The sequence below is a fragment of the Gekko japonicus genome, unplaced genomic scaffold, assembly GCF_001447785.1.
Source record: "Gekko japonicus isolate JY-2015 unplaced genomic scaffold, Gekko_japonicus_V1.1 scaffold165, whole genome shotgun sequence".
Lineage (NCBI taxonomy): Eukaryota > Metazoa > Chordata > Lepidosauria > Squamata > Gekkonidae > Gekko > Gekko japonicus.
Window position 1 is genome coordinate 1,450,209 of NW_015163097.1, and position 26,468 is coordinate 1,476,676.

At 42.0% G+C, this 26,468-nt stretch overlaps 1 protein-coding gene across 1 annotated transcript in view; it reads right to left on the reverse strand.

Moving 5' to 3' along the window:
• EXOC6 (exocyst complex component 6) overlaps nucleotides 1-26,468 on the reverse strand; it is a 113,112-nt gene that overhangs the window by 62,599 nt on the left and 24,045 nt on the right. Inside the window, exons 2-12 of the mRNA XM_015406625.1 lie at nucleotides 23,602-23,773; nucleotides 22,414-22,461; nucleotides 22,225-22,315; nucleotides 21,359-21,404; nucleotides 18,161-18,365; nucleotides 16,587-16,742; nucleotides 13,536-13,604; nucleotides 7,992-8,075; nucleotides 7,714-7,760; nucleotides 6,313-6,433; nucleotides 2,215-2,286 (exon numbers count right to left, since the gene is read on the reverse strand). Of these exons, the coding sequence (XP_015262111.1) occupies nucleotides 2,215-2,286; nucleotides 6,313-6,433; nucleotides 7,714-7,760; nucleotides 7,992-8,075; nucleotides 13,536-13,604; nucleotides 16,587-16,742; nucleotides 18,161-18,365; nucleotides 21,359-21,404; nucleotides 22,225-22,315; nucleotides 22,414-22,461; nucleotides 23,602-23,773 (1,111 nt within the window). The remainder of the gene's footprint in view (nucleotides 1-2,214; nucleotides 2,287-6,312; nucleotides 6,434-7,713; nucleotides 7,761-7,991; nucleotides 8,076-13,535; nucleotides 13,605-16,586; nucleotides 16,743-18,160; nucleotides 18,366-21,358; nucleotides 21,405-22,224; nucleotides 22,316-22,413; nucleotides 22,462-23,601; nucleotides 23,774-26,468) is intronic.

The following is a 26,468-nucleotide window of genomic DNA, read 5'->3' on the forward strand; positions in this document are numbered from 1 at the left end:
CAGATGATACATTTGGGGCTAGAAATTCAGATGGCCTTTAGCTTCTACCACTGCCCATTTATGAGCCAGGGTTTACTTCCTGCTGCATTGCTAATACATAGATAAAGGTAAAGGTAAAGGTTCCCTTGCTCGAAAGCCAGTCGAGACTGACTCTAGGGTTGCGGTGCTCATCTCCGTTTCAAAGCCGAAGAGCCAGCGCTGTCCGAAGACGTTTCCGTGGTCATGTGGCTGGCATGACTAAACACCAAGGCACACGGAACGCTGTTACCTTCCCACCGAAGTGGTACCTATTTATCTACTTGCAATTTCTCGCTTTCGAACTGCTAGGTTGGCAGGAGCTGGAACTAGAGACGGGAGCTCACTCCATCATGCGGCACACTCGGGTCTCGAACTGCTGAACTACCGACCTTCCACAGCCTGCAGGTTCAGCGTCTTAACCACTTGAGCCACCGCAGCTCCTAATACATAGATAGCTCCACACATATTGCTTTCTCGTTCCCTTGCTCATATCTCCATCCCTCTCTTTCGTCAAGACATGCTCTGGGCGTGATTTATTTATTTTATTTATTTATTATTAGATTTTTATCCCGCCCTCCCACCGAAGCGGCTCAGGGCGGCTTACAACAATTAAAAACCAGTAAAGATTGATACGGTACATCTAAAAACAGTCAATAAAACAGCCAATATAACTTATTAACAATAAAATTACAATTAGAGCATTACAGTTTGCACATGGCGGCCGTCCATATAAAGTGCTAGAATGATTGATCTGGGCTGTTAAACGCTTGACGGAATAGATGAACATTCACTACCATAAGGATGAGAAATGATTTGTATATCTTTTCCAAACTGCCTCGTAGTCACAGGATTTGATAGGCAAAAAGTTTGGTTTCTAAGCAGTCTTTACTTGCTGTAGATTTTCCAGGCTGTTTAGCCGTGGTCTTGGCATTGTAGAACCTGACGTTTCGCCAGTAACTGTGACTGGCATCCTCAGAGGTATAAACACAGAAAGATGGAATACTCTCTGTGTCAAGGTGAGAACAAAATGGTAGGCAGTAAATTTATATCTACTCCAGAAGGTGGGTAGATATACATTTCTGTGTTTATACCTCTGAGGATGCCAGTCACAGTCCCGGAAAATCTACAGCAACTAATGAACTCCAGCTGTGAAAGCCTTAGACGACATATTTTAAGCAGTCAATTTTTGTTTGTGTCACTTTGTCACACTTTCATGCCACTTGACAAACAGTACCTAAGGCAGCCTATGTGTAGATGAAAACCTTGCAGTCGGGGAGGAAGGTCGGTCCCTAAGTCCTACAAGATGAAGTGGAAATGGAGTGGAAATGGAGCGGACATACTCTAATTACAGCTGCTGTCTTTCCATAGGTCTGTCACCGACTAGCTTCATAATGAGCATTCTGCTAGTTTTCTATAAAACTGATGCAGATCCTGGACTTGCAAATAACACCCCTCTCCTACTTTTCCCTTGCTTGCTTCATCAAGGACAGACGTTATTGACAGAATAGGGGAAATATTTTTGCATTTATTTGCACATAGAATCTCCCCATGAATCTCCCATGAACCTCCTCACACAGTGCCTTCCATGGAGATACATCAAGATGGGTAGCCATGTTAGTCTGTCTGTAGCAGTAGAAAAGAGCAAGAGTCCAGTAGCACCTTTAAGACTCTTACTCTTTTCCACTTCTTACACAGTGATGATCGTGGAAAACAGAGATGCAAACCCAAGATTTTCAGAAGGTTACTGTAATTACTAACCACAGAATGAAACCAAATTTCAAAACTATGCCTTTCACCCAAGACACTCTAGGAAACATAGTTCTGATGGCAAGTCAAAAGAACTCCCCATCAAAACTGAAGTGTGCAACATAACACCATTTTACTTATAACACAGAGGTAAACCTGGGTTTGCCATAAAGACTATGTTAAGCAGACAGTGTTGCTAATAATGGCCCCTGATAATCATATCACTATGGTATGTGTGTTTTACTATGCATTTCACACTCTTATATTTTAGGTGTACACTTTAGCCATCTTCAGGATATACCTAAGCATGTATTCTGCCAAATGCTGCTGTCCTAATTTTGTTCTTGAAACATGCATTTGAATTCACTGATAGTTCCATGTGGAATCCTTTTGGTGCTCAGCTTATTTCAAACTGAAATAATAGTTTTCATTGCTAAAAACACTACCAACCTGCAAGGTATCAGCAAACACAACAATCAGATTCTTCAACTCCAACACAAGATCAGGATCAGTGCAATAGGACTGAAAGTAAGAAAAAAATCACGCATGTTTTTAAAAATTAGCAAAACAGCAAATTTATTTTCAGTTCTGGTCACTTGTTATTAAAGATGGGCACGAATCAGCTCACAAGCCAAAATCCGGGCCAAACTAGGGTCGGATTGGGGCTCAGAGAGCGATGTTCAGGGAAGCATGAGATCCCCAGACATTTACTAAACTTTGGGCTGCTTGGTTCAGCTCTTTGGGGCTTTTTGGAGGTCTTTCTCCACTGGTTCAGCTGACTTGGGCTCCCTCGCACAGTCCTTTTAAATGGGCTGCACGAGCGAGCACCTTTCAACAGGCTGTGCAAGGGCGACCTAGACAGCTGGGTCAGCCGGGAGAGGTCTCTCTCCACCAGCTCAGCTGTCTCAGGCTCCCTTGCACAGCCCCTTTAAATGGGTTGCATGAGGGAGCCCCTTTAAATGGCCTGCACAAGGGAGCCCAAGACAGCTGAGCCAGCAGGGAGAGGTCTCTCTCCACCAGCTCAGCTATCTTGGACTCCCTTCATGCAGCCCCTTTCAACAGACTGCATGAGGGAGCCGCTTTCAATGGGTGATCCCCCCCCACTTTCTTTTGCCCATGGCTCACCACAGCCAGGAGAAAAGGTGGGATTACCTTCCCAGGAGATCCCCCCGACTTTTTCCTGGATGAGGCTCACTGTGGCCAGGATAAAGGTGGGAGACCCTTCCCAGGAGATCCCCTCCCGACTTTCTCTGGGCCATGGCTTGCCATAGCCAGGGGAAAGGTGGAAGGCAAGTGTTTTCCTGGGGGGCACTTCACCCCCACCTTGAGCTGCCTGGCACAGCCCTTTTAAACAGGCTGCATGAGAGTGACAGCTAAGCCAGCAGGGAGAAACTTCTTCATGCTGGCCTAGCTGTCTTGGGCCCACTGGCACAGCCCAAGAGAATTCTCTCCCCATTGGCTCAGCTGTCACTCTCCGGCTCCCTCATGCATCCCATTTAAAGGGGCTACGCCAGGCACCCTAAGGCAGCTGAGCTGGCATGAAGAGACTTCTCTGCACCAGCCCAGCTCTCTCAGGCTGCCTGGTGCAGCCTGTTCAAAGGGCTTCCCAAAGCACTTCCCTGGGAGCACCTTCTTTGAGGGGGCTTTAACTTGGACCCCCAAGTCCAGTCTTCACCAAACTCGATGGGCAGGTTGAGGAGAGTCAGCTGGAAATCCCCTGCAAGTTTGGAGTCTCTAGCATCCGGGGGGGGGGGGGCATTTTTGCTGCATCCTGAACTTTCCAGTCTGGTTCAGTTCACATGACCCCAGTTCGGGGTTCGGCCTTCCCAGGAGATCCCCCCGACTTTTTCCTGGATGAGGCTCACTGTGGCCAGGATAAAGGTGGGAGACCCTTCCCAGGAGATCCCCTCCCGACTTTCTCTGGGCCATGGCTTGCCATAGCCAGGGGAAAGGTGGAAGGCAAGTGTTTTCCTGGGGGGCACTTCACCCCCACCTTGAGCTGCCTGGCACAGCCCTTTTAAACAGGCTGCATGAGAGTGACAGCTAAGCCAGCAGGGAGAAACTTCTTCATGCTGGCCTAGCTGTCTTGGGCCCACTGGCACAGCCCAAGAGAATTCTCTCCCCATTGGCTCAGCTGTCACTCTCCGGCTCCCTCATGCATCCCATTTAAAGGGGCTACGCCAGGCACCCTAAGGCAGCTGAGCTGGCATGAAGAGACTTCTCTGCACCAGCCCAGCTCTCTCAGGCTGCCTGGTGCAGCCTGTTCAAAGGGCTTCCCAAAGCACTTCCCTGGGAGCACCTTCTTTGAGGGGGCTTTAACTTGGACCCCCAAGTCCAGTCTTCACCAAACTCGATGGGCAGGTTGAGGAGAGTCAGCTGGAAATCCCCTGCAAGTTTGGAGTCTCTAGCATCCGGGGGGGGGGGGCATTTTCTTGGGCTGCACAAGGGAGCCCAAGACAGCTGAGCCAGCAGGGAGAGGTCTCTCTCCACCAGCTCAGCTATCTTGGGCTCCCTCATGCAGCCCCTTTCAACAGACTGCATGAGGGAGCCCCTTTCAATGGATGATTCCCCCCCCCCACTTTCTTTTGGCCATGGCTCACCACAGCCAGGAGAAAAGGTGGGAGTACCTTCCCAGGAGATCCCCCGAGTTTTTCCTGGATGAGGCTCACTGTGGCCAGGAGAAAGGTGGGAGACCCTTCCCAGGAGATCCCCTCCCGACTTTCTCTGGGCCATGGCTTGCCATAGCCAGGGGAAAGGTGGAAGGCAAGTGTTTTCCTGGTGGGCACTTCACCCCACCTTGAGCTGCCTGGCACAGCCCTTTTAAACAGGCTGCATGAGAGTGACAGCTAAGCCAGCAGGGAGAAACTTCTTCATGCTGGCCTAGCTGTCTTGGGCCCACTGGCACAGCCCAAGAGAATTCTCTCCCCATTGGCTCAGCTGTCACTCTCCGGCTCCCTCATGCATCCCATTTAAAGGGGCTACGCCAGGCACCCTAAGGCAGCTGAGCTGGCATGAAGAGACTTCTCTGTACCAGCCCAGCTCTCTCAGGCTGCCTGGTGCAGCCCGTTCAAAGGGCTTCCCAAAGCACTTTCCTGGGAGCACCTTCTTTGAGGGGGCCTTAACTTGGATCCCCAAGTCTAATCTTCACCAAACGTGATGGGCAGGTAAAGGAGAGTCAGCTGGAGATCCCCTGCAAGTTTGGAGTCTCTAGCATTGGGGGGGGGGGGGTTTGCTGCATCCTGAACTTTCCAGTCTGGTTCAGTTCACATGATCCCAGTTCGGGGTTTGGTCCATGGACCCCAAATTTAACCGAACCGCCTTTTTTCAGTCCATGTCCATCCCTACTTGCCATCTAGTTGCCCGGTCAGCAACTAATCTTATCAGCAAGTCAATCTTAAGAGTGGGGTGGGGGAAGAGATGAAGGGAGCCAAATCCCATCATCATGACCCTCTATAAGACAAAACCTTCAACAATTTACACTCCGGCTTATACTCGAGTATATACGGTACACTCCAACTTGGGGGATGGAAACAGCATGCCAGGAAGAGATACCATGTACCCCTGCCACTCAAATTATGGTCTGCACAGCAGAAAAGGAGACACATCTCTTCTTTATTATGACTCAAGCTCTCCCACTAGCAAAGAAAAGTAGAGGAAAACAGGGTGGTGGTAGAGCTCTAGAGTCCCATCCCAACTTCTAGTTTTCACTCTAGATCCAAGCCCAAGTTCTGATACTTGCAATAAGCAGAAAGAAATGGAAATATATAATTTCAATTCTGTGAGAGGTTGTTTGGTTGGTGTCTTTTATGTAGATGCACATGTACAACTTTAACCTCAGTAAATAATATGCCAAGCTTAGTTTTAAAAAGTGGCTATCTTATGGTCAGCTACAAGCAATCCCAGCTATTCTATTTTTTATGCAACTGTCAATTGGGCAGATTAAACAAAGATAATTTTACACTATCAAGTGAGACACAAGGAAATCTAGCTAGCAGTAAATTTACAACACTGGCCCAGCTTCAAGTAGCTGGAAAGGGATCCCCTACAAAGCAGATGTAACGCTTGGGAGTACCAAAGGGCAGCTCTAAAGGTTTTGCTGGGGAAGTTTATTTTGGAAACAGGGTTTTTGGAATGATAATTAGGAACTACTTCCTGGTGTGCTTTCAGTGCTAAACTAATTCAATCTGATCTAATGAAGAGGTCAGTTGAAACTAATTAGGACAGATTGCAATAATAACAGCAGATTAACTCTGCATATTCCAAACTACCAGACTAAAAGCACAGTTTGGAAGATCCAGGGAGTTGTAAATCAGTAGAGGATTATGCAGATGGCCCATGGCTGTGGCTCACAGCCTGATACTGCTGAGATAAACAAAAGCTTGGCAAGGTCTTCCCCGAATGGGAGTAATTTTTAATTACAAACAAACCTCCTTACAGATAGACCTGTATTTTCCCCCATTTTGACATTTTACCCTTCTTCAAAACACACAGAAAAGTTCCTTTAGTAAATGAACTAAATGGACATCAGCATAAGGCCTGGCCACTTACCGAATGAGTTCTAAGGACAGCAATAATCTTTGAGAGTGCCATGTTCCAGAGTTCATCGGTGTAAGCTCTCGTTATCAGTCCTTGAGTTACATGTAAAATGTGATCTTCCACTACAAAAAAACTGACACACACAAAATAGATTTAATAGTGAAATAACTGTGGGTCTGTTTTGTAATGCATATACAAACAAGAAAGAAACTCTGATCTTGCCCCCACCATTTGCTAAGTTTTTAATGGGCGATAGGTTAAAAGCACTGGGTGGGGGGTTTTAAGGTCGGAGGAAGTTATTTGGCTTTTGTATTTTTAAAGTGCTTTGTAAGCCACCTTGAGCCATGATGCAAAGCGGGTATAAATATTTTAATAAATAAAAAATAATATATATTGCTTGCAACACAGCTGAACTAACAGCCAAACAATAAAGAAGAAAATTAGAAGAGATTTAACAGAATTTGCAAACCGGTTCTATCATCTTCTGCCATTTGACTTGGAAACGCGTACCTGAGCTGCAGTAGCACTAATATTGGAATGTTGCTGCCCAAGACTATGTGAAGGGAGAGCAAACGGAGAAGATTTCTTACATCCCAAGCTACAGTCCAGTAGTGTATACTATACATTGATTTGAAGGAGAGAAATATGGGCTTGCTTGTATTACAGGTGTCACAAAGCTAAAGTATTCTGCCCTTGAGTCTTCGGTTGCTCCTTGATTGAATATCAGGTGATTTTGTTTTCTACCTGGTTTACTTATTTTAATTGTTGGCATTTGCAAAACTGCAATATGGTTCTTCTGTCATATACTTTATAATCTAGGAATGGAGTACAATTCCCAAGTAACCCAAAGGAAAAGAAAAAAGGAAGAGAACTATACCGAATCACGGATATCCTTTGCACAACAGAAACCATTTCTTGGGTAAACCCAGAGTTCACTTTCAAAGCAGCTTAGCTATTATGCAATATGAGCAGAAAGCATAAGTCATCCACTACTCCTCATCTTTCTTCCTTGTCTTTTGCAACATTTGAAAATATCTTTAGCAGGTAGTTGCCAACTTCCAGGTGGTGGCTGGAGATCTCCTGCTATTGCAACTGATCTCCAGGTGACAGAGATCAGTTCACCTGGAGAAAACGGCCACTTTGGAAGGTGGACTCTATGGCATTATGCCCCAATGAAGTCCCTCCCCTCCCCAAACCCCGCCCTCCTCAGTCTCCACCCCCAAAATCTCCAGGTATTTCCCAACCCAGAACCGGCAACCCCATGAACAGGTCAGCAACGGTTTCTCATAAATGCCATAACACCCCTGCAAAATAACACTGCAAACATTACAATATACATTACAATGAGGAAAAGCTTCCCAATTTAAAATTATGATGCTTAGGAGAACAACAAATAGTTATCTGGGGACTCACCCTACAATTTGACTGAAGTATCTTCTGTAACCTTCTACTGTTTCGTGCTTTAAGAAAAGAACACATATTTCAAAAGTGAAGTGATGTATCATAAGAACATAAGAGAAGCAATGTTGGATCAGGCCACTGACCCATCCAGACCAACAATCTGTGTCACATAGTGGCCAAAATCCAGGTGCCATCAGGAGGTCCACCAGTGGGGCCAAGATTTCAAGACAGACTAGTCCTGTGATCATGCATGTTTAATTTTGTTAAAAGAAACAAAAATAATCAAGTACCATGTTTGACTGTGGCTGTAATACTAGTCTTGCTTGTTTTCTTCTCTGTTTTCTATAGTAGTTTTCAAATGTCTCTGCATCACCCTAAAGGAAATAATGCATATAAACAAATTTAGGACACTGCATTTGTTCAACAAGATGCATTCATACACATACAGAAGCTCCCATATCCGAGCTGGACTGGACCAGCTTAGTCAGTAGAGAAAACCCTGACATGTTTTCACAAGGAAGGACTGATTTGAAGTTGCAATTAAATATCAGTTTGCCAAAAGTGGCCACACTAGCATGAGCTAATGGGGTGGCGGGGTGGCAAATGGAACAGACAAACTATGGCTCCGGTCACACGGGCAGAAAAATGTGGGGGGGGAGCGTGGCTGTTAGCCCCGGGGCAAAATAACGCACGGTTGCGCGAGCAGACGTCTCCTGGAAGTCCTGTAAAGGTCCCGTGTATAGGGGGGAGGTGCCGATCACACGACCATGCGGCAAAGAAGCGGCTGAAACGGACTACTTGTCCCAGAAGGGCACTCGGTGGGAGGAGAAGGGAGAAAGGGACGTGGCTAAGGGGTGGGGAAGAGGGAGCTTGAGTCCTGACAATGAAACCGAAAGGCAGGTCCCCCGGAGGGGGGTCTGAGCTGTCTTCCGTGCGGCTCCTGGGGACGGTTGGACAAGCAGTCGCCTCTTCGCCTTCCTCCAGGGCAAACGGGTTTTTTTCCCTGTACACTGAAGTATGCGCATGCTCCGTTGGGTGCTTGTGCACATCCACGGAGACTTGGGGGGGGAGCTTTTTGCGAGGGGACATGGGCAGGTGCCGGATGCCACCGGAAACGCGATCAGACGCCCGCCCTTGCCCCGCGGTTTCCGGAAACTAGTACCTCCGAGGTACTAGGTTTTTTCCGCGCGTATTTGGCAGGAAGCCTCGGGTGACCCACGGGAGCGCTACGCTTCCCAGATGTGCCGGTGAGATCGCACCCAGAAAATCCACCTATCTTCCGTCTCTGTAGCGTGGCTAATGTTCCGTGTGACCGTAGCCTATATGAGGCTTCCTTTGCACTGGCTGCCCACTTTTGATTCTTTAGAATTATTAGACTTCTCTCTACAAGTACATGTAACAGCAGTCAGTGGAACCTCCAGGATATTGCATGAGAGGCCTTTGAGGACTAAGCAAGATTCTATCACAGCACAGCACCTCCCATTAGACATCAAGAACTGAAGCTTATAATAAAGTTACTATGTTTTTTTCCCCATCAGTATAATCATAGTTTAGGCACTAATATCATTGCACTAATATAATTAAGGTTGTTATAGATAATACTATAATGATATAAATATGAGTGTTCCCTGAATTAATGTTTTATTCAAGACCATAAAAATAGTTTTTGACATATATATGAACCTAGCTTATTGTTATCCTTTTTATTTTTAGAAATGCTTTTAAAATGTACTCCTTGATTATAGTTTAATTACAATAACCGTAGTGGTATGAAGATGTAATGGAACATATGATGTAATAATCAATATCTAACAGTTAATATTAATAGTAACTAATGGTAATAAATGCTAGGATTTAATAATAAATGTATACAGTATGTAAAACTTTCAGGATACGATGTATTTTAAATGTTTATGTTAAATGTTCTCTATTTACTCTGATATTGATCATCATTGCTATGAATAAGTTATAGATTATTATAATATCTATACTACCTTTTCTCTCTTGTTTTTCTGTATCCCTGTTTTAATTTAAAATAACAATAAGAATAATTAAAAAGCTATTTAAAAAAGAAGTGAAACATATGGCATAATTATGCAGATGAGGAGGTGCAGCATGCTGAGTTTTCAGAGGCTTCCCATTGAGAACTACTGAAGTATAAAACAGTCATCGGCTGACCAAAGGCAAAACTAAAACTGAGATATAAATGTTATTATAAATAAGTAAATTGTATTGTGGTTTAGTTCCAACGTTAACATGCAGGGCTGTTATTCAAACAGATACATTTTATGCCCTTGTGCTTTTCATGGGCGCGATACTGAAAGCTGCTGAAAATAATTTGTTCTATGTTCATATTACAACTGTTCAGAAGTAGTTAGCCAACTGCAAGTTAACCTGCTCCCGCCCACCCGCTTTAGACTGAATTCACAACAGCTACTGCAAGTCTGGCGTAAGAGCAACACAAATATGGAATCTTTCCTAAACACATGATCCCTATCTTCCCCCATTTCCTAATTTGAGAATGCAAAGAAATAGCCCTTTTTTTCATTGTGGAATTGTAATAAGCTGAAACATATTCTCTAGATGCACTATAAGTTAAATAAAGATGATTCAGATCAGTTTCTATAGTGTTCCTCCAATATTGACATTTCAAGTGTTGCAATTAGTTTCATATTCCTTAGAAAACAAGAGACAAATCTTGTTACTCCTTCAGAAGTAAACAGGAAACAAATCTTTCAAAAGTACATTCTTTAGAAAAGTGAAGTGGAACTGGATTGTGCCGCTTCAACAGGCATGGAATGTATTATCTATACAAAAATATTTTATAAAGAGCTCAGAGAGATGGGCCCATTTTTTTCATCAAGATGATTCATTCAGAAAGAACCATCTGTCTGCTTAAAGCCACAATAAAACTGACTCATCTACGCACTGATGTAAGCAAAAAAAATTTTTTAATTCTAAACGACGTAAGTTCAGTTTCACTCCTGTTGGGGTTAGCTTACTTATTTCATTTTCCATTAATGAGTAAACCCAGAGCAAAGAAGTATACTACGGGATGGAGGGGGGGATGAAAACATGAAAAACACCCCAGTAATATACATGGATGACCTTCTTGATACAGAACTAAAATTGGGTTAAAAATTCAAGCGTATTGGCTTTGCTAGCAGTTTACATTATCAGATCAAGATAGCAATAGTGCTTCCTATTAAAATAATATTGCAAGTGACTTCGATGCCTTGTGAATTGTCATCATCATGCAAGGGTAACAAGTGGTTGTTTAAATGGTCAGTACAACCACTAGAGGATAAGTCCACAAAAATGGTATGTACCTACTCGGAGGCCCAGACCTGGATAGCCCAGAGTAGCCTGATCTCATCAAATCCCTGAAGCTAAGAAAGGTTGACCCTGGCTAGTTTCTGGATAGGAGACCTCCAAGGAATACCAGGGTCGTGACACAGAGGCAGGCAATGGCAAACCACCACTGAATGTCTCTCAGCTTGAAAACCCTACAGGGTCGCCAGAAGTCAGCTGTGGCTTGACGGCACTTTTCACCGTACACCTACTAGAAGAGTTTATGGTAACAAAGGACAAGTGGCTCTTTCAAAAATAAAGCCTGTCTCACTTACGCTCTGGATTTATCTTTTCTTTGAGGGAAAGGACACCCACAGCCAGAGCCTGAAGATTTTATTGCAAAATCACTATTGAAATCACCAGTGGTTCTACGATAACTACCAGCAAAGCAAATAAAGGGTCAAGACTATCACAAAGGACTGGGTCCAAACGTGAGTTTAGTCACACCTGATCCTCAACCATGGACAGAAACACTGAGTGTGTAACATGGTCTCTTGCCCTGGTCTCTTTTCTTGCATGCATGTTCTCCCCTTTTCCTCCTTATCCAAGTTTCACCATTAGGGCTCCATCTGAGAGTTAACCACATTTAATGTCAAGTGCATTTTGTAACAAAGCTTCAAACCAGAATTTTGACGCTTTAAACCAGCTTCAAACCAGAATATCATCCTGACCTGGATAGCCCAGGCAAGCCGGATCTCGTCAGATCTTGGAAGCTAAGCAGGGGCGACTCTCACATGTACTCGGGAGACCTCCAAGGAATACCAGGACTGGGATGCAGAGGCAGGCAATATTAAGCCACCTCTCTGAAACATCCAAGCCCTCCTAGGGGGTCACCAGAAGTCGACCATGACTTCCAGGCATACACACACACACAAATACTCACCAAAAAACCCCAAAACCAGAATATCAAACCCTAGGCTGGAAGCACACCTTGACTGACCACTGACCATGGTCAATACTGATACAGACCGAACACTGAAATATAGTAAAGGACAGCAGGAGAAAGAGAAGGAATTTTCACATAAGAAAAAAGGGCTTGGGAAAGGGAGCAACTTATACTGCTGCTCAGGCCCTGAGAGGACTGACTGCTGATCAAACATCAAAGGGGTCTCCCACTACCTAGTTTTCAAACCAACCTCTCCTTTCTTTTTTTCTTTGTATTTTTACATTTGTGTGTGTGTGTGTGTGTGTATGTGCCCGTGCCTGGAACTCATGGTGACCTCTGGCGACTCCTACTGGGGCATGGAGGACATTCAGAGAAGTGGCTTGATAGCCCTGCCTCTAGTCTCCTGGCCCTGGTATTCTCTGGAGGTCTCCCTTCCAAATACTGGCCAGGGTTAGCCCTGCTTAGCTTCCGAGATTTGATGAGATAGGCATGCCTGAGCAATCCAGGTCAGGGTAAACCAACCTTTATACATGTCAGGCCCATGAACACAAGCATTCTCTCACCAAGCACTTCCAGGGTAGTTCCAAACCTGAATGCTAGCCATAATGGATGCCCTAACACTCTACAACCACGGCTTCTTCAAGCTGGGTCAGCACAGGACTAATACCACTACTAAATCAGCTGGTAGAAAACCACATGAACAGCTTCCGGCTTGAGAAGGTAGTGGACCCATAAGCTACATGCCCTTTTTTAATCCATTTTATTAGTTTAGTTTGTAAACCATCATTCCCAAATGTAAAGGTAAGCAAAACTTTTTAATTTTTTTATAAAAGTTTTCTATCATCCACTAATTAACCCACCAAAATTTACCTTCACTATAGAAAATCATGATCTTCCTTTTAATGTATCATGGAGTTCACTGAAACTTCCTGATTCCATCCAACAGATAATTTAAGCTGACCTCGTGGCAACAGCAGTGTAATATCTTTACCAAATTCCTGGAGACTTCTGTGTACACTTTCACCTTCTGAAACTTGTGTCTGTGTTTCCATTCCACCACTTAGTTGTTCAGTTCCTTTTCTGTATCAGTCTTACTTGTGAATTTACTTACATACAGGTAAGAGTGAACAAGATTTTAGGATGCTGCTGAGTGAAAGTGTTGAACAGCTCATTAAACTCATGCTTAAGTCCTTATCCAAGGATGCATCTAGACTAGACTTGAGCACTTTTAACTCTGGCAGGATGGTTGGCGCTCTTGCACTTCTTTACTTAATAAACTTTTAAAAGCACCTTGACCCAGGGTTTATTTCTTTTTTTGTGAATTATCAACAACCACTCGGTGCACTCGGGCAAGTTTCTTACATTATCCGGTCAAGTACCCGTTTACCTTCATTGTAATTTACAACTGATCTACAAGTATTCATGAATGTAGAGCAGACTACAGAACCTTAAACCTGGCTGGCAAAGAAGCAGCATCCTTGAACATAGCTTTAGAACTCAGGTAGGTTTTAGGACATTCACGGGCAACTTTCTCACAGAAAAGATTGACTATCAGATGTGTACTAAGGAGAAAACAAATTAAGAACTATATACATACCAGAACTGAATAAATGTGCAAGCATCTGTACACAGGGGAAAAATCTACCAGATCATGAGCTGTCAAAACCTATAGGAAAGAAATATTTTAAAAAATCAGCTCTAATACTGCATTACAACCCCAAACTGGTGTTAGAAATTCAGATCAGTAAGCTGGACAGAGCACCTCTGTATGAACATTTGTTTATCCAGCTGTTGTAGCAAATGTGCTGGCACCCTTATAAGTAGTAAAAGGCTGGTGGTCACACTTTAGAGAGAAAAAGCAATAGGAAAAGTGAAGAAACCATTTCGTTACAAATCTATCATTGATGAGGACGCATTAGAAGGTAACAAGGTCAGATATATCAACATTTTGAACTATTCATAAAGACAAAAGGAAATTATGACTGTAGCAGCCAAAAGCAAAGTGTATACTTGGTATTTAAACTGCATTAAGTTCTTCCCACCCGCACATCTGCTTTCAGTTCTCCCTGAAAAACAAAAAGGAGTCTTGTGACACCTTAAAGTCTAACACAGTTTATTTAAAGTTAGTCTTTAAGGTACCACAAAACTCCTATTTACTTTTGCTTATGTGACCCTTCTGGACTTATCATGAGTGCTCTTCTTCATGTCACAGAAAAATACATTGAACTACAGTAGTGCATACATTCTTCTAATGCAAGTTATAATGCAGAATATGACCTGTCTATTCTTTCCATGTTTAAAGACATACATGTACAAACATTTGTAACATTAGCACCAAAGCCACTAATTATGCTGTCACGGAGTCATTTTCTGCTGTTTTACTGCAGATTGAAAAAGAATAGCTAGTTCTCTAAGTGCAAAGTAGACTTGGACCTGGTCCACAAATGCAAGAAAACGAGGCAGCAGAGCCCTCCAGTGACCGAACAGACTGCATTGCTTCAGATGGAAAGTGGTAGATTCTGGCTTTGAATGTCCCTTTGAATAAGAAAAAGGTCCCTGCAAAACAGAAAATTAGTGCCACAGGGGCAAAGGCCATATCTCTTTTTCTGCTTGCCATGCTGATTTTCCACTCTTAGGGAATGTTTAACACTGAGGGCTCCAAAATGTGGGTTTCCACCTGGGGTCTCAGGAAGAGCAGTTCATTCTACCACTGTGTTCTCCTGCATGTGTTAGCCAAGCATTACAGCTGTTTTACTTAAACAGTTGCTTCCTTCCTTCCTCACCCTCTTTCTCAAGGCAAGCTACTTTTAAAACTGAGGTGAGGCAATTCTAGAAACAGCTGTTCAGAGGAAAAAGCTACATATTCCTGTTAGGTGTTCTAAATTATTCAGAGTGAATAATGCAGCAATAGCACGCTTATGTATTAGCTTTAAAAGATAAAATTTTACTAATGAGGAAAGGGTTTACTGGGAGATTAAACAAACAAACATAAGATAAAAAATCCTGACTAGCTGCTCTAACCTGCATCTTTACAGTTTCTAAACCTCATGTGAGAACGAACTAGAGAAGAACAAAGAGCAATAAAACTGAAACCCAAAACTTACTCTCTAGTCTATCCCCAATGTATTGATTACCCAATTGGAGAATCCCAGTGCTAACTAATTATGCATTTTGTCACCTTGCTCTGGCAGCAAATACCTGCAGGCTTTACCACTGGGTCCCTAAATTAACTAGCTAGGACATCAGCATGCATAAACAAACAGTTAATTCTGTCATGACTACAGAGAGAGAACTTGCAAATCCCAACATGGACAGTCACAAGTCCCTTAAGGGAGGCCTGGTAACTCTTCAAATCTCGGGTCTTCTTGCATCTGAAAACCACTTAACAAGTTTCAGTACCTCCTGTTTCAAGAAGAACCAAGATGAGGAGGAGGTTGGAACACCTTCCCTATGAGGAAATACTGAAGAGTCTGGGACTTTTCAATTTAGGGAGGACATGACAGAGGTTTATAACATTCTGCATAGGGTGGGGTTGACAAAGAGAAATTTTCCTCCCTCTCCCCAAATACTAGAATTGGAGGGCATCCAATGAAGCTGATGGGCAGTAGGTTCAGGATGAACAAAAGGAAATATGACTTTACACAGAGAGTGATTAAAATGTGGAACTTGCTGTCAGAGGCTGTAGTGATGGCCACAGGAATAAGAATCCCAGAGCCAGGCGGCAACATCAGGGAAAGGCCTTGGCCTCTATGCCCTCTTGGCCCTTTAGAGGAACTGGTTGACCGCTGTGTGGGACAGGATGATAGACTAGATGGACCATTGGTCTGATCCAGCAGGGCTCTTCTTAAGTTCTTATGGTCCATGGTCCATTTCATTTATTTTGATTTTTTTATCCTGCTCCTTTCCCTGAGAGGCAGGGCTCAGGGCAGCTAGAACTTGAGGGCATCCAATGAAGCTGATGGGCAGTAGGTTCAGGGCAGACAAAACGAAATACTACTTTACACAGAGAGTGATTAAAATGTGAATTCACTTCCGAAGGAGGATTGGTTAGCAAAATCAGCAGAGTGTATTCACTTATGTAAACTAACCTGTTTATTACATGGCCAAGTGTCTGATCAATTTGGAAAATTGAATGCTTTTTTATTTAGAATGAGAAGGTAATTTTGAGTTTGTATAATTGATGCTTATAACAGCTCTGTAGTATGTATCCTGTATTTTAGTTCTTCATTTGTATCAGATTTATTCCCTTTTCTTTATCAAATAAAACTTTATTAAAAATGTGACCAAAGTAAAAAATAAATACTTGTGGAATTCGCTGCCAGATGATGTAGTGATGGCCATAGCAATAAACAGCTTTTAAAAAGGATTAGATAGATTCATGGAGAATAGATCTATCAGTGGCTTCTAGCCATGGTGACTGAGGGGAACATCCACATTCTTTGCCCACTAAACATCTGAATCCCAGAGCCGGGAGGTAACTTCAGGGAAAGGCCTTGGCCTCTATGACCTGTTGCTGGCCATCCAGAGGAACTGGTTGGCCACTGCGTCAGACAGGATGCTGGACTAGATGGACCATAGGTCTGATCCAGCAGGGCTTAAGTTCTTAACTACTAAGTTATTCAACTAAAAAGTCAATTATATGAAATACCTCATCTTCGTGTTCCTCTTCTTCTTCAAGGTTTTGCTTCAAAACAATTTCATTCCTTGTTTCTGGGACACCATCATTATTTATATACACATTTCTCCCATAGCTTAGATTGTTCTGCTTCTGTAAAGCAGCATTGAAGGTCTTCTGCTGCTGTGCCTGCATTGCCAAAAGATACATTAAATATGAGAAATCTCCACAAGTTTCGCTTACGGTCCTAAGTAAATGAACACGGCCAGGAAGGTAGAAGATCTTTATCTCTTAACCAGCAAAGTCACCGAAGATCATAAGATTTGTTAGATGTTAAACACTGAGACACAAAGAGAGAAGCTACACAAAGGTGGCAGGGAAAGTTTGCTGACAAAGAGCCACAATGAAATGGGGGGGGGGGTTTGGATGAGAGAAGCAACTTCAAGCAGACAGTCAGCAATATGAGGGGTGGGTGCTGTGCTTTACTTTCTGCTCCCCCCCACCCCGGGCCCTTTATCTTTAGATTTCTGAATTGCCAAATCCTTGAATACAAAGAAGAAGAGAAGAGATTGGATTTATACCCTGCCCTTCACTTGGAGTCTCAGAACGGCTTACAAACTCCTTTCCCTTCCCCTCCCCACAACAGACACCCTGTGAGGTGGGTGGGGCTGACAGAACTCTGACACAAATTGCTCTTTCAGGAACAGCTGTGCCAGAGCTTGTGACTGACCCAAGGTCACATCAGCAGGTGCAAGTGGAGGAGTGGGGAATCAAATCCGGTTCTCCCAGATTAGAGTCCGCACACTTAACCACTACACCAAACTGGCTCTGGGTGATTTACATAAGTAAAAATATACATACATGTGTCATAATCACTACTTAAAACACAATAAATATAATATTACAAACTTAAAATTAATCCCCAGATGGTGTTAATAGTCTACTATTGACCAGTTCTGGACCGTGTTGCCGCCTCACAAGCAGGATAGGGAGGGGGGGTAAGAGAAGGGGGGCGGGAAGAGAAAGGTGCCAACAATGTTATTGCTCGTCGCTGCCCTCAACCAAAAGCCTGATGGAACATCACTGCCTTGCAGGCCCTGCAGAATTGCATTAAGTCCCACAGGCCCCTGATGTTGTTTGGCAAAGAGTTCCACCAGGTCAGTGACAGGGCTGAGAAGGTCTTGGCTCTGCTCGAGGACAGCCAGGGATCTTTAGGGCCAGGGATCACCAGTAGATTGTTTTCAGTGGAGCATAATGCTCTTCAGGGATCATACCAGAGGAGGCAGTGCCAAAGATATGTGGGTCCCAGACCACTCAAGGCTTTAGAGGTCAATATCAAGACCTTGAACCTGAGTTGGTACTCCACTGGAAGCCAGTGTAGCTGGTGCAGCACAGGTTGAGTATGTGCTATCTGTGACGTTCCCGTCAGGACCTACACTGCCGCATTCTGGATCAGTTGGAGTTTCCAGGACATTCTCAAGGGTATGCCAGCATAGAGTGTCTAATCTAGCCTGGAGGTGAGGCTGGAGGTGAGGCTAAATTAGGAGTAGTAGTGTAGCCAAACATCACATTTAATAGCAGTAAGTTTGGTTAGATCTCAAACATACCTGTTTCATTGCTGTTTCACCAATTTTATCTGAATGCTTCCGGATACTCTCTAGGAAATCCTTAAGATCAGACATGGAAATTTCTTTAATTTCCTCACGAAGTTTTGGAAGGTTTTCAATCATTATCTGGCAAAACCGATACTGACTAACTCTAGGAAAGCATATGTTTTCCAGCTGCTCCATGGTTTTTAAAGCAGAATAATATCTGAAAAGAAGAAGGGGGAAAAAGGCTTCTACAGTTATTTCCCCTCCAAATACTTATTACATGCAACAAATTCTTTATTTGAATGTGATCAAAACAAATCATGGCAAATATATCCACAACCTACACAGTTCATTTGAAGTTTGTACTTGCAAAGTGGACCCTGTGTGACACTGGCAAGGCAAACAGCTATCCTGTGAAACTTGGTTCAGGTTCAGCATCTTGTTTAAAGGGTCTTGCAACCCATGCAAAGTAGCTACATATGCTTAGTTAGCACTCCAGCAAAAGAGCCACCAGGGTTTCAGATTTCTGGCACGCAAATTAAGCACGCATAGCTGCTTTGCACGGGTTGCAGCACAGCTTTGCTGACCCCATGCAAAGACGCACAGCAAAGCACTTTAGCACACATTTAAAATGAACACAGCAGCCACCCTTAGTAGCCCCAAAAGAAAGCAGTTACAAAAAGTGAATTAGACATCTCAGACATTTTATAAAGTAATCTGATCTACAAACAGCAGACCTTAGTCGGAAGTGGGGGGGGGGTCCCCCCCAGGAAGACCAGTGTAGGGCAGAGTGTCTTATACCAGGAGACCCAGGTTTGAAACCTACACCTGTAGCTTACAGTGGTTCTCCACACAATTAATTAGTTGGGTAACCAATTAATGAGGTGCCGTAGTGTAAAGCACATTTAACAAAGCAAGTTTTGCTCTTTGCTTCTTTATTGACTTAGTTTGCTGCCCACTCTTCCTTGAAGTAGCTGGGGCTGTACACACAAATCATTTCCTTTTTACTGTAACAACCCGGTGGGGTGGCATAGACCACATGGCTTCCAAGACTGTGATACCACTGTAGTACCAAATTGCTACGGTGGCCAGGAACGGCACTGCCCCAGTTCTTCCTGTTTCTTGGATTATCTATCCAATGAGGCCTGCCATGGAAGTTAAGGCCATTCTAGGAACAAAATCAAGTTAATTCATGCCATAGTATTCCCCATTACTATGGATGAGTGTGAAAATTGGTAAATGAAGAAAGCTGAGATAAAGCAAGTGGATTCATGTGAAATGTGGTGTTGGGGGAAAGTTTTATGGATACCATGGGCCATCAAAAAGACAAATAGGTGGGTTCTAGATTAAATCAAGTTGAACTCTCCAGAGGAGCTAAAATGACTTAACTGAGACTATTGTACTGTGGTCATATTATGAGAACACAGGACTCAATGGGAATAATGAGACAACAAAGACAATAACACTAGGGAAAGTTGAAGGTAGCAGGAAAAAAAGAGGAAGACCCAACATGAAATGGATCGACTCTATAAAGGAAGCCACGACACTTAACAATAGGAAATTTTGGAGGAGATGAATTCATAGGGTCACTGTAAGTTGGAAGCAGCCTGATGGCACTTACACACACACACACGGGTTTTCTTATGTATTAGCAGCTACCAATGAAGAATCAGAAGCTTTCCATATAACTTCTAATACAGTCTTTCAATAATATTCTACACCTGTTCTACTTTCCATATAACTTCTAATACAGTCTTTCACCTGCACCTGTTCTATTTGGATGTTTTCACTAGACAATAAAGAAGTTAAATATACTCTTCGGAAGCAATACTTATTTATGGGGGGGGGATCAAGGTGGAGCTGGACATTATATGTAGGTCCATGATGCCCCTCCTCAACTATAGCCACTGGAGCAATAATTGTGAGTGGAGACTGGTTTGGGCTAGGGGGGCAGGCTAAACGTTCCCCCCTCGTTTTAAAAAAACCAAGCTACTTTTACCCCTGCTAGAGAAAAGAGTGTCTATAAGCTCAGCCCAGTGGGGATACAAGCAGCTTTGGGGATGGCTATCAGGATCACAGAAACAATTTAAAAGTGCAGTGTGGGGGGGGAAGTATTCAGGAAACCACCTAGCCATTATGCTGGCATATCTCAGAGATTCTAAGGAAGCTAAGTTTAGTGCTTGTTCTACATTCTTTTCTTCCACTTCTATGAAATTGTAGCACGCACACAGCACAGTCCAAAGTTTCTGAGAGTGTAACATTCTGGTTTTAAGATTAGTAGTGTGTACAGTAAGTGTAAAAAGCAAAGATGATGCACAGTACAGTGGCTAAAGTGTTGGACTGGGATCGATGAACAATAACTTAAGGAGGAATACTTCTAGAGATTCCCTTTCATTATTCTTCTCTTTCGGACAGTGATACAAGAAAAAAAATCGATTAAAATTATCTAACGACAATTTAACTAAAAATAGCTAAATAAAATTGTAAAGGACTGAAATTATATACTTTTGGAAATTATATACTTTTGGACAGCCTACACTGAAAAATATTAGAAAATGTTAAAGAGATTTTTAAAAGCTCCCACATACAGGTCATAACAGACCCAAATAGCCCTTATCTGAGTTCACTCAGAGAAATGATACTGCTTGCAAATATCTGTGGGTATTTTGAAATGTACTTTGTTGCTCATACCTAAGCAAACTTTTGTCTTAAGAGTAACTGCATCAAACAGCTAAACCAAATAACAACAAAAACAACAACACACACAAAGCATTTAACAGAGAACTTTTAAAAGGAGTTATATACATTTATTTTGAACATTAAAGAACAATTTAGTGAACCTCATCATTTTTGTCATAAGCAAATCGTTTACAATAGCCAGCTTTAAAGTGATGAAGTAAATTCTAAATGCCATGTAACAGCTTCAACATTTTGAAAGCATTTCACTGCTGTTTAAAATAAAGCTTATTTTTTCATGGCCTTTGAAAATGCTTTTGTTTTCTCACAACATCTGATCATTTGTAATGACACACATGAAACAAACAAAGGCTTGGAATTCCAAAGAGAATACAATAAGACTAGAATAAGAGTCATTAAATGACTTGATCAGAGTAGCCTTTTACCATTTTGTTGGTAATTGTAGAAGACATGTGGATGAACCCATTCATTCAAAAAGTTAGATTTCCAATTAATCCAAGGAAGAAACGTACTCACCTTTTTACATTCATCTGCTCTTTTAGCTTGCTGTACATTTCCAGTACTGTATAAATGAAGATATGAATATGTATAAATTCTACTAGAAAACATGTAAACATGTTTATATACACACACACACACAATTATCCATTTTATGAACAAATGCACAACAGGATAAATGAAGTAAACAAAATGTAAAGTAATATATGCATACTCAGGGGGAAGCAAACTAACAGTGACAGAATCAGAGAAAGAGTAACCTCAGACACCAAGTTCAAGTCTGTCTCAATACAAATATTCTAACGTTTTCTCAATTTATCTCTTAGGCAAAGAAAAAAAAATCAGAGTATTCCTAAATTATGCAGTAGGGAGCACAGTATGCCAACAGTACCACCTACTGTAATTCTCCAAAGTTACAGCAAACATGCAAGAGAAGAAGGTTGGATATGCCTTCTGGGGTGTGTCTTAGAAGACACTCTGCGTCAGAGAAAGCTGGCACCCTTCTAAGGCTCATATGCAATACCGCAGTAGCTAGCGAAAAATAAATCCCCCAAAATTCTGAAGGATTCATAAAGACACAAGTATAGTGGTTTCTGTTTTGTTTCATTTTTTGCTTTCCTTTGTAGCTATTAAGTTCAGTTATGAACAAATAAAGGTTAATTGACATTTAACTATATAATGCAGATGGATATCTGTGAATGGATATCCTTCCCTTTTTCAGTGACCTGAGTAGACCTACCGTGCTGGGTCTCAGCAGCAACATCCTACTTAAGAATACCATGACATTTGCTTTTTTAAAAAAAGCAGTTATGACACAAAAGAGCTATTTTATTTTAAGTCTTCTGCACTTCGTATCCAAGACGTGCCACATATTTGTAACTCACCTGGAAGACACAACTGAAGTTTCTCAACCACCGTAGTAATATTCCTCTGCTGAAGTCTACACTGGATTATTTCCTCTGTTTGAGCTATCACCTTGGATGTTTTAAAATACAGGACAATTAAAGTCACGCACACAGTTTTTGTCCCTCACGCATTTTTATTACGCACCGCGAGCAGCACCATTTTCTCACCTCTTTCCCAGCGTCTTGAAGCCTTCGGTTGGTATCAGTAACTTGGACCTTAAAAATAATTTCACCTTTGTTAGACAAGAATGCATATATTGCCCTGATGCAACTGCTCACCCTTGTAATCAGATCATGCTTCATGAGAAACTTAGAACAAAGAAACGCAAATCCAAATTAACTCTGCAGCTTGAACTTGAACTTTTGATCACCAAGGGTTTTTGTTAACTTCAATTAGTTATGACAGTTCTTTCTAACAGATTCTGTGGCAAACTTCTCAAATTTACTTGGGATTTTTGAACTTTTTTTTGTTTCCATGGGTCTGTCAAACAATTGACCCAATTGACCACTGGTCCCTTCTTGATAACCTCAATGAGCTCTATGTGCCATTCATTGTCCACAAGAGATGGCGATTGCATTTTATGGTAATTAAACGTTCATACTTTGCTGAATGAAAACACTGGGTGGTTGATTAACATCAAACGTGGAAATCTCCGAGCCACAGCAACATTTTAATGCTGCAGGTGCAGACGGAGCTCAACCTCAGACTTTCCCACATATTAAGTGACTCATTAGGTCATCATAATAAGGGAGCACATTCTAGTTTATTAAAAAACTCATTAATTTCTGAACAAAGATGTTCAATGACCTCATTGATGCTGTATTGGGTCCCTTGTTATCTGAATATCCTTTATATAATGTTGTCCTAATCATAACCTCTGGTGAACTACGCTCATTCTGTTTGGTGCGCATATTTTCTTCGCAAAAGTGTAAAGGGAGCTAAAAGGACTAGCTCTACAATTTACTTCAGAGAAAAATCTCACAACTAGCTTCTAAAGAATCCCAACAATTCCAATTACTCCTGAAGAAAGAGGGGAAACATTTGTTGGAAAGGGCGGGAGCAGCCCAGCCTAAAACTGAGTCACTGTAAAACGATTTTAAGTATTTTAGCATATTTTTGATTCACCATAACTTTATGTAAGGTGCAGTACAATTACTGCACTGTTGATTAAAATTAATGTTATTCATTACAAAAAACATAGTTCTGTCTTCAGCACTGCGATACTTAGACCAGTTAAAATGTTCTGAGTTCAAGATTGGAAAGACAAAAATGTGTCAAAGGAATGCATGAATACAAGAATCTCATATTCAGCACAAGCAAAATCTTCCCATTGTTTTTCAACCACATCGTCCTACCTTTAGTTTCTCTGCATCAGCTCTAACTTTAAGAAGTTCTGTGATAGCATCCACAAAGCCTTGATGGTGAAAATTGCACATTTTTTCAATTTCCCTGTCATGGTTGCGTATACAAGCATCTAGTTTTTCCATAAACTTCTGGTGTGCATTTGGCTGGTCATCATACACAGACCTGTTAAATATATAAATAAATAATAATATAAAATTCAAGTTTTAATCTCATATGTTTTGGCTAAAACAATTACAGACACTGAGAATATTACCAGAAAGCTGAAGAATTCAGTTGCTTAAAAACTCCAGTGAATTTATTACTGTATTCAGCCTATGACCCACACCATTCAATAATCAATGCTGCAAAAAACTGCGAACAAGATCTTGCACAGTGAGCCCCCCAGTGGAGAATGACTGTCATCCATTCAGACTTCAGATGACAATTAAATTTTCAAAACTGAAGATATTTGCCCCAGTGGACCACTTTACCATGGTAATACAGCCAGACAAATGGAAGAAAATAATAACATTCTCAGCACAGATAAGCATACCCAATTAATACAAATCCATCAGAAACAGATCCAGCATTTCTCTTTTCCGTTATCCCGAGTGCTTTATTACAGATTATTTCTTACTTGAGTTATACCCCAAGATGCAAGTCAACAGAATATTCCAGTAGCTAATCAAACCCTTTCCTTTCTGCCCCCAAATCTAACCACATCTAACAACCTCCCGTCACAATGACCTCCTCATCCCAAACTGACTTGTGACAAGCCAGCAGTGAGAGGAACTTTTTTCCTCTCAGTCCGCCATTATCTTTCATTAGCAACAGTGGCTTGCTGAGAGAACTTGGCCTTTTCAGTTCTTATCTCCTGTGTACCTACATGTACATGTGTTTACACAAAGGGGAAGAAAAAACAGCAAGTTCTGCTATGGGAAGATGGGAGATGAGGCAAATGCTTCAATTGAAGCTGAAAAAAACAAACTATTCTCAGTCCTAAGCAAATATGGCTGTTGGCAGCAGGAAGAATTGGCGCATAAGCAGGGAGAGAACAAAAGGAGATGAAGCGGAGCTGAGAAGCATGCGAAGGGCCCCAATCAGGATTGTTTTAGAAAGAGCAAACTTGACCAGTGCAGATGTGCATAGGCACGGAAGATTCAAATGAAGCCCAAAGAAGCCAAAACCCATTAAGGGCACAATTACCCCCTCCTCCCCCTTCCTCATAAATGGAAGAATTGCATATTTTTACAGAACTGTTTTGCCTACTTTCACATGAATTTAATTATATCCTTGACATAAAAATATGCCAATAATATATTTACAACATAAACAATATGTAATGTCTTCAGAAGAAAATATATATATAAAATAAGGCCACTTAGAGCACATTCAGAATGCCTTGACACCTCCTAGAATATCGTACTTCTTCCTGTCTCGGGTTCATTCATTCAAGGATGTACTTGCTCATAACTTGAGGAATAGAGCACAGTGTAGGGGCCATAGTTCCACCATAAGCAGCCATACTAATTCCAGAGTGAGAGGTTCAAGCGTGAGCTTTACTTTTCAGCTGAAATACATGGGACTTCAGTTTTGGCTTGTTTGACCAAATGGGTTTTAAAAAAAAAAGTCTTCTGATGTCATGGTCCTCAAGCTGTGTTACCCTTTTTAAAAAATGAACAGCAAGATGCACACATCAAAGTATACAGTAGCAGTAAAATAAAAACGACGACTCTTAATGTTCAGTTGCGCCTGCAGGAGATTCTGAGGATTCTGTTCAATGAAGCCTCCTCTTCGGAGCTGTGTGTCTAGAGAAATAATCAGTCAATTAAACTAAGGTTTAAACTCTATACTGGATGGACCAACAGAAAAACAGAAAACCAGCCAGAAAGTTACTGGAAGAAAACAGTGGCAGACAGATTCGTGCAGTCTCCTGAACAAAATTCTCGAGACCTGAGTTTTGTTTTGCCTTGTAAAGATTGGTGTATTTTGTACTACTAGATGTATCTTGGTGGTGGTGGAAAGTGTTATCGAGGCACAGCTGACTTATGGCGATTATCATTTATTAGCATGAGATGAAAATACACTTGCTATAAGCCGGTAAATGAAACTATTTTAGCTCTACTTTGCAGGCAGAGAGGCAACATGGGGGGGGGGGATTAAATGTGTTACTGTTTTTAAAAAAATACACAAAGTGCAAAGCATCAGTTTTGTACCGTAGAATCAGGAGTATTCCAAGCCACAATACAAACTGAATATTTCCTGTTTCCTCAAGGCACCTTTTTTTTTTGAAAGACAAGTACAACTGAATATACAAAGTATAAAAGAGCACCCTTTCACAATGTATTTGCTATTCAACCTGAAGGTATCACAAAACAAAGCCATAAAAACATCCTATCCAGCACAGCGTATTTTACTATACATGCAAACAGCACCACCTTGTGGAATCATGATAAATCATTTCTCTTCATAAACCATGAAAGTCCCAAGAAGCTCATCATACAACAAAGAGTGGTCTTGTATTCTTTTCCCACACTGTTATAATTTGGGAGATACAGGAAAATCACATACAAGCAAGTGAAGTGCATGCTTAAAAAGATGTATGAGCAGACAGGGCAACAGATTGGTAAAAGCAATACGAAGTTCTCTATAGCAACAGAAGGAATAAGCTACCCATTGACCCCCTACTGCTATGCAAGCCCTAGTCATTCATAAAAACCCATATAAGCAAACTTTATATTATGTTATTTCAAATGTACTTTGCAGCTTCCCTTAGGTACTGATTGTATGGGAGGGATTAATAACAAATACATTAAAGCAGAGAATATGCAGCAGCATATATAATATGGACTGCCTTTTTAAAAAAAATTATACAAAG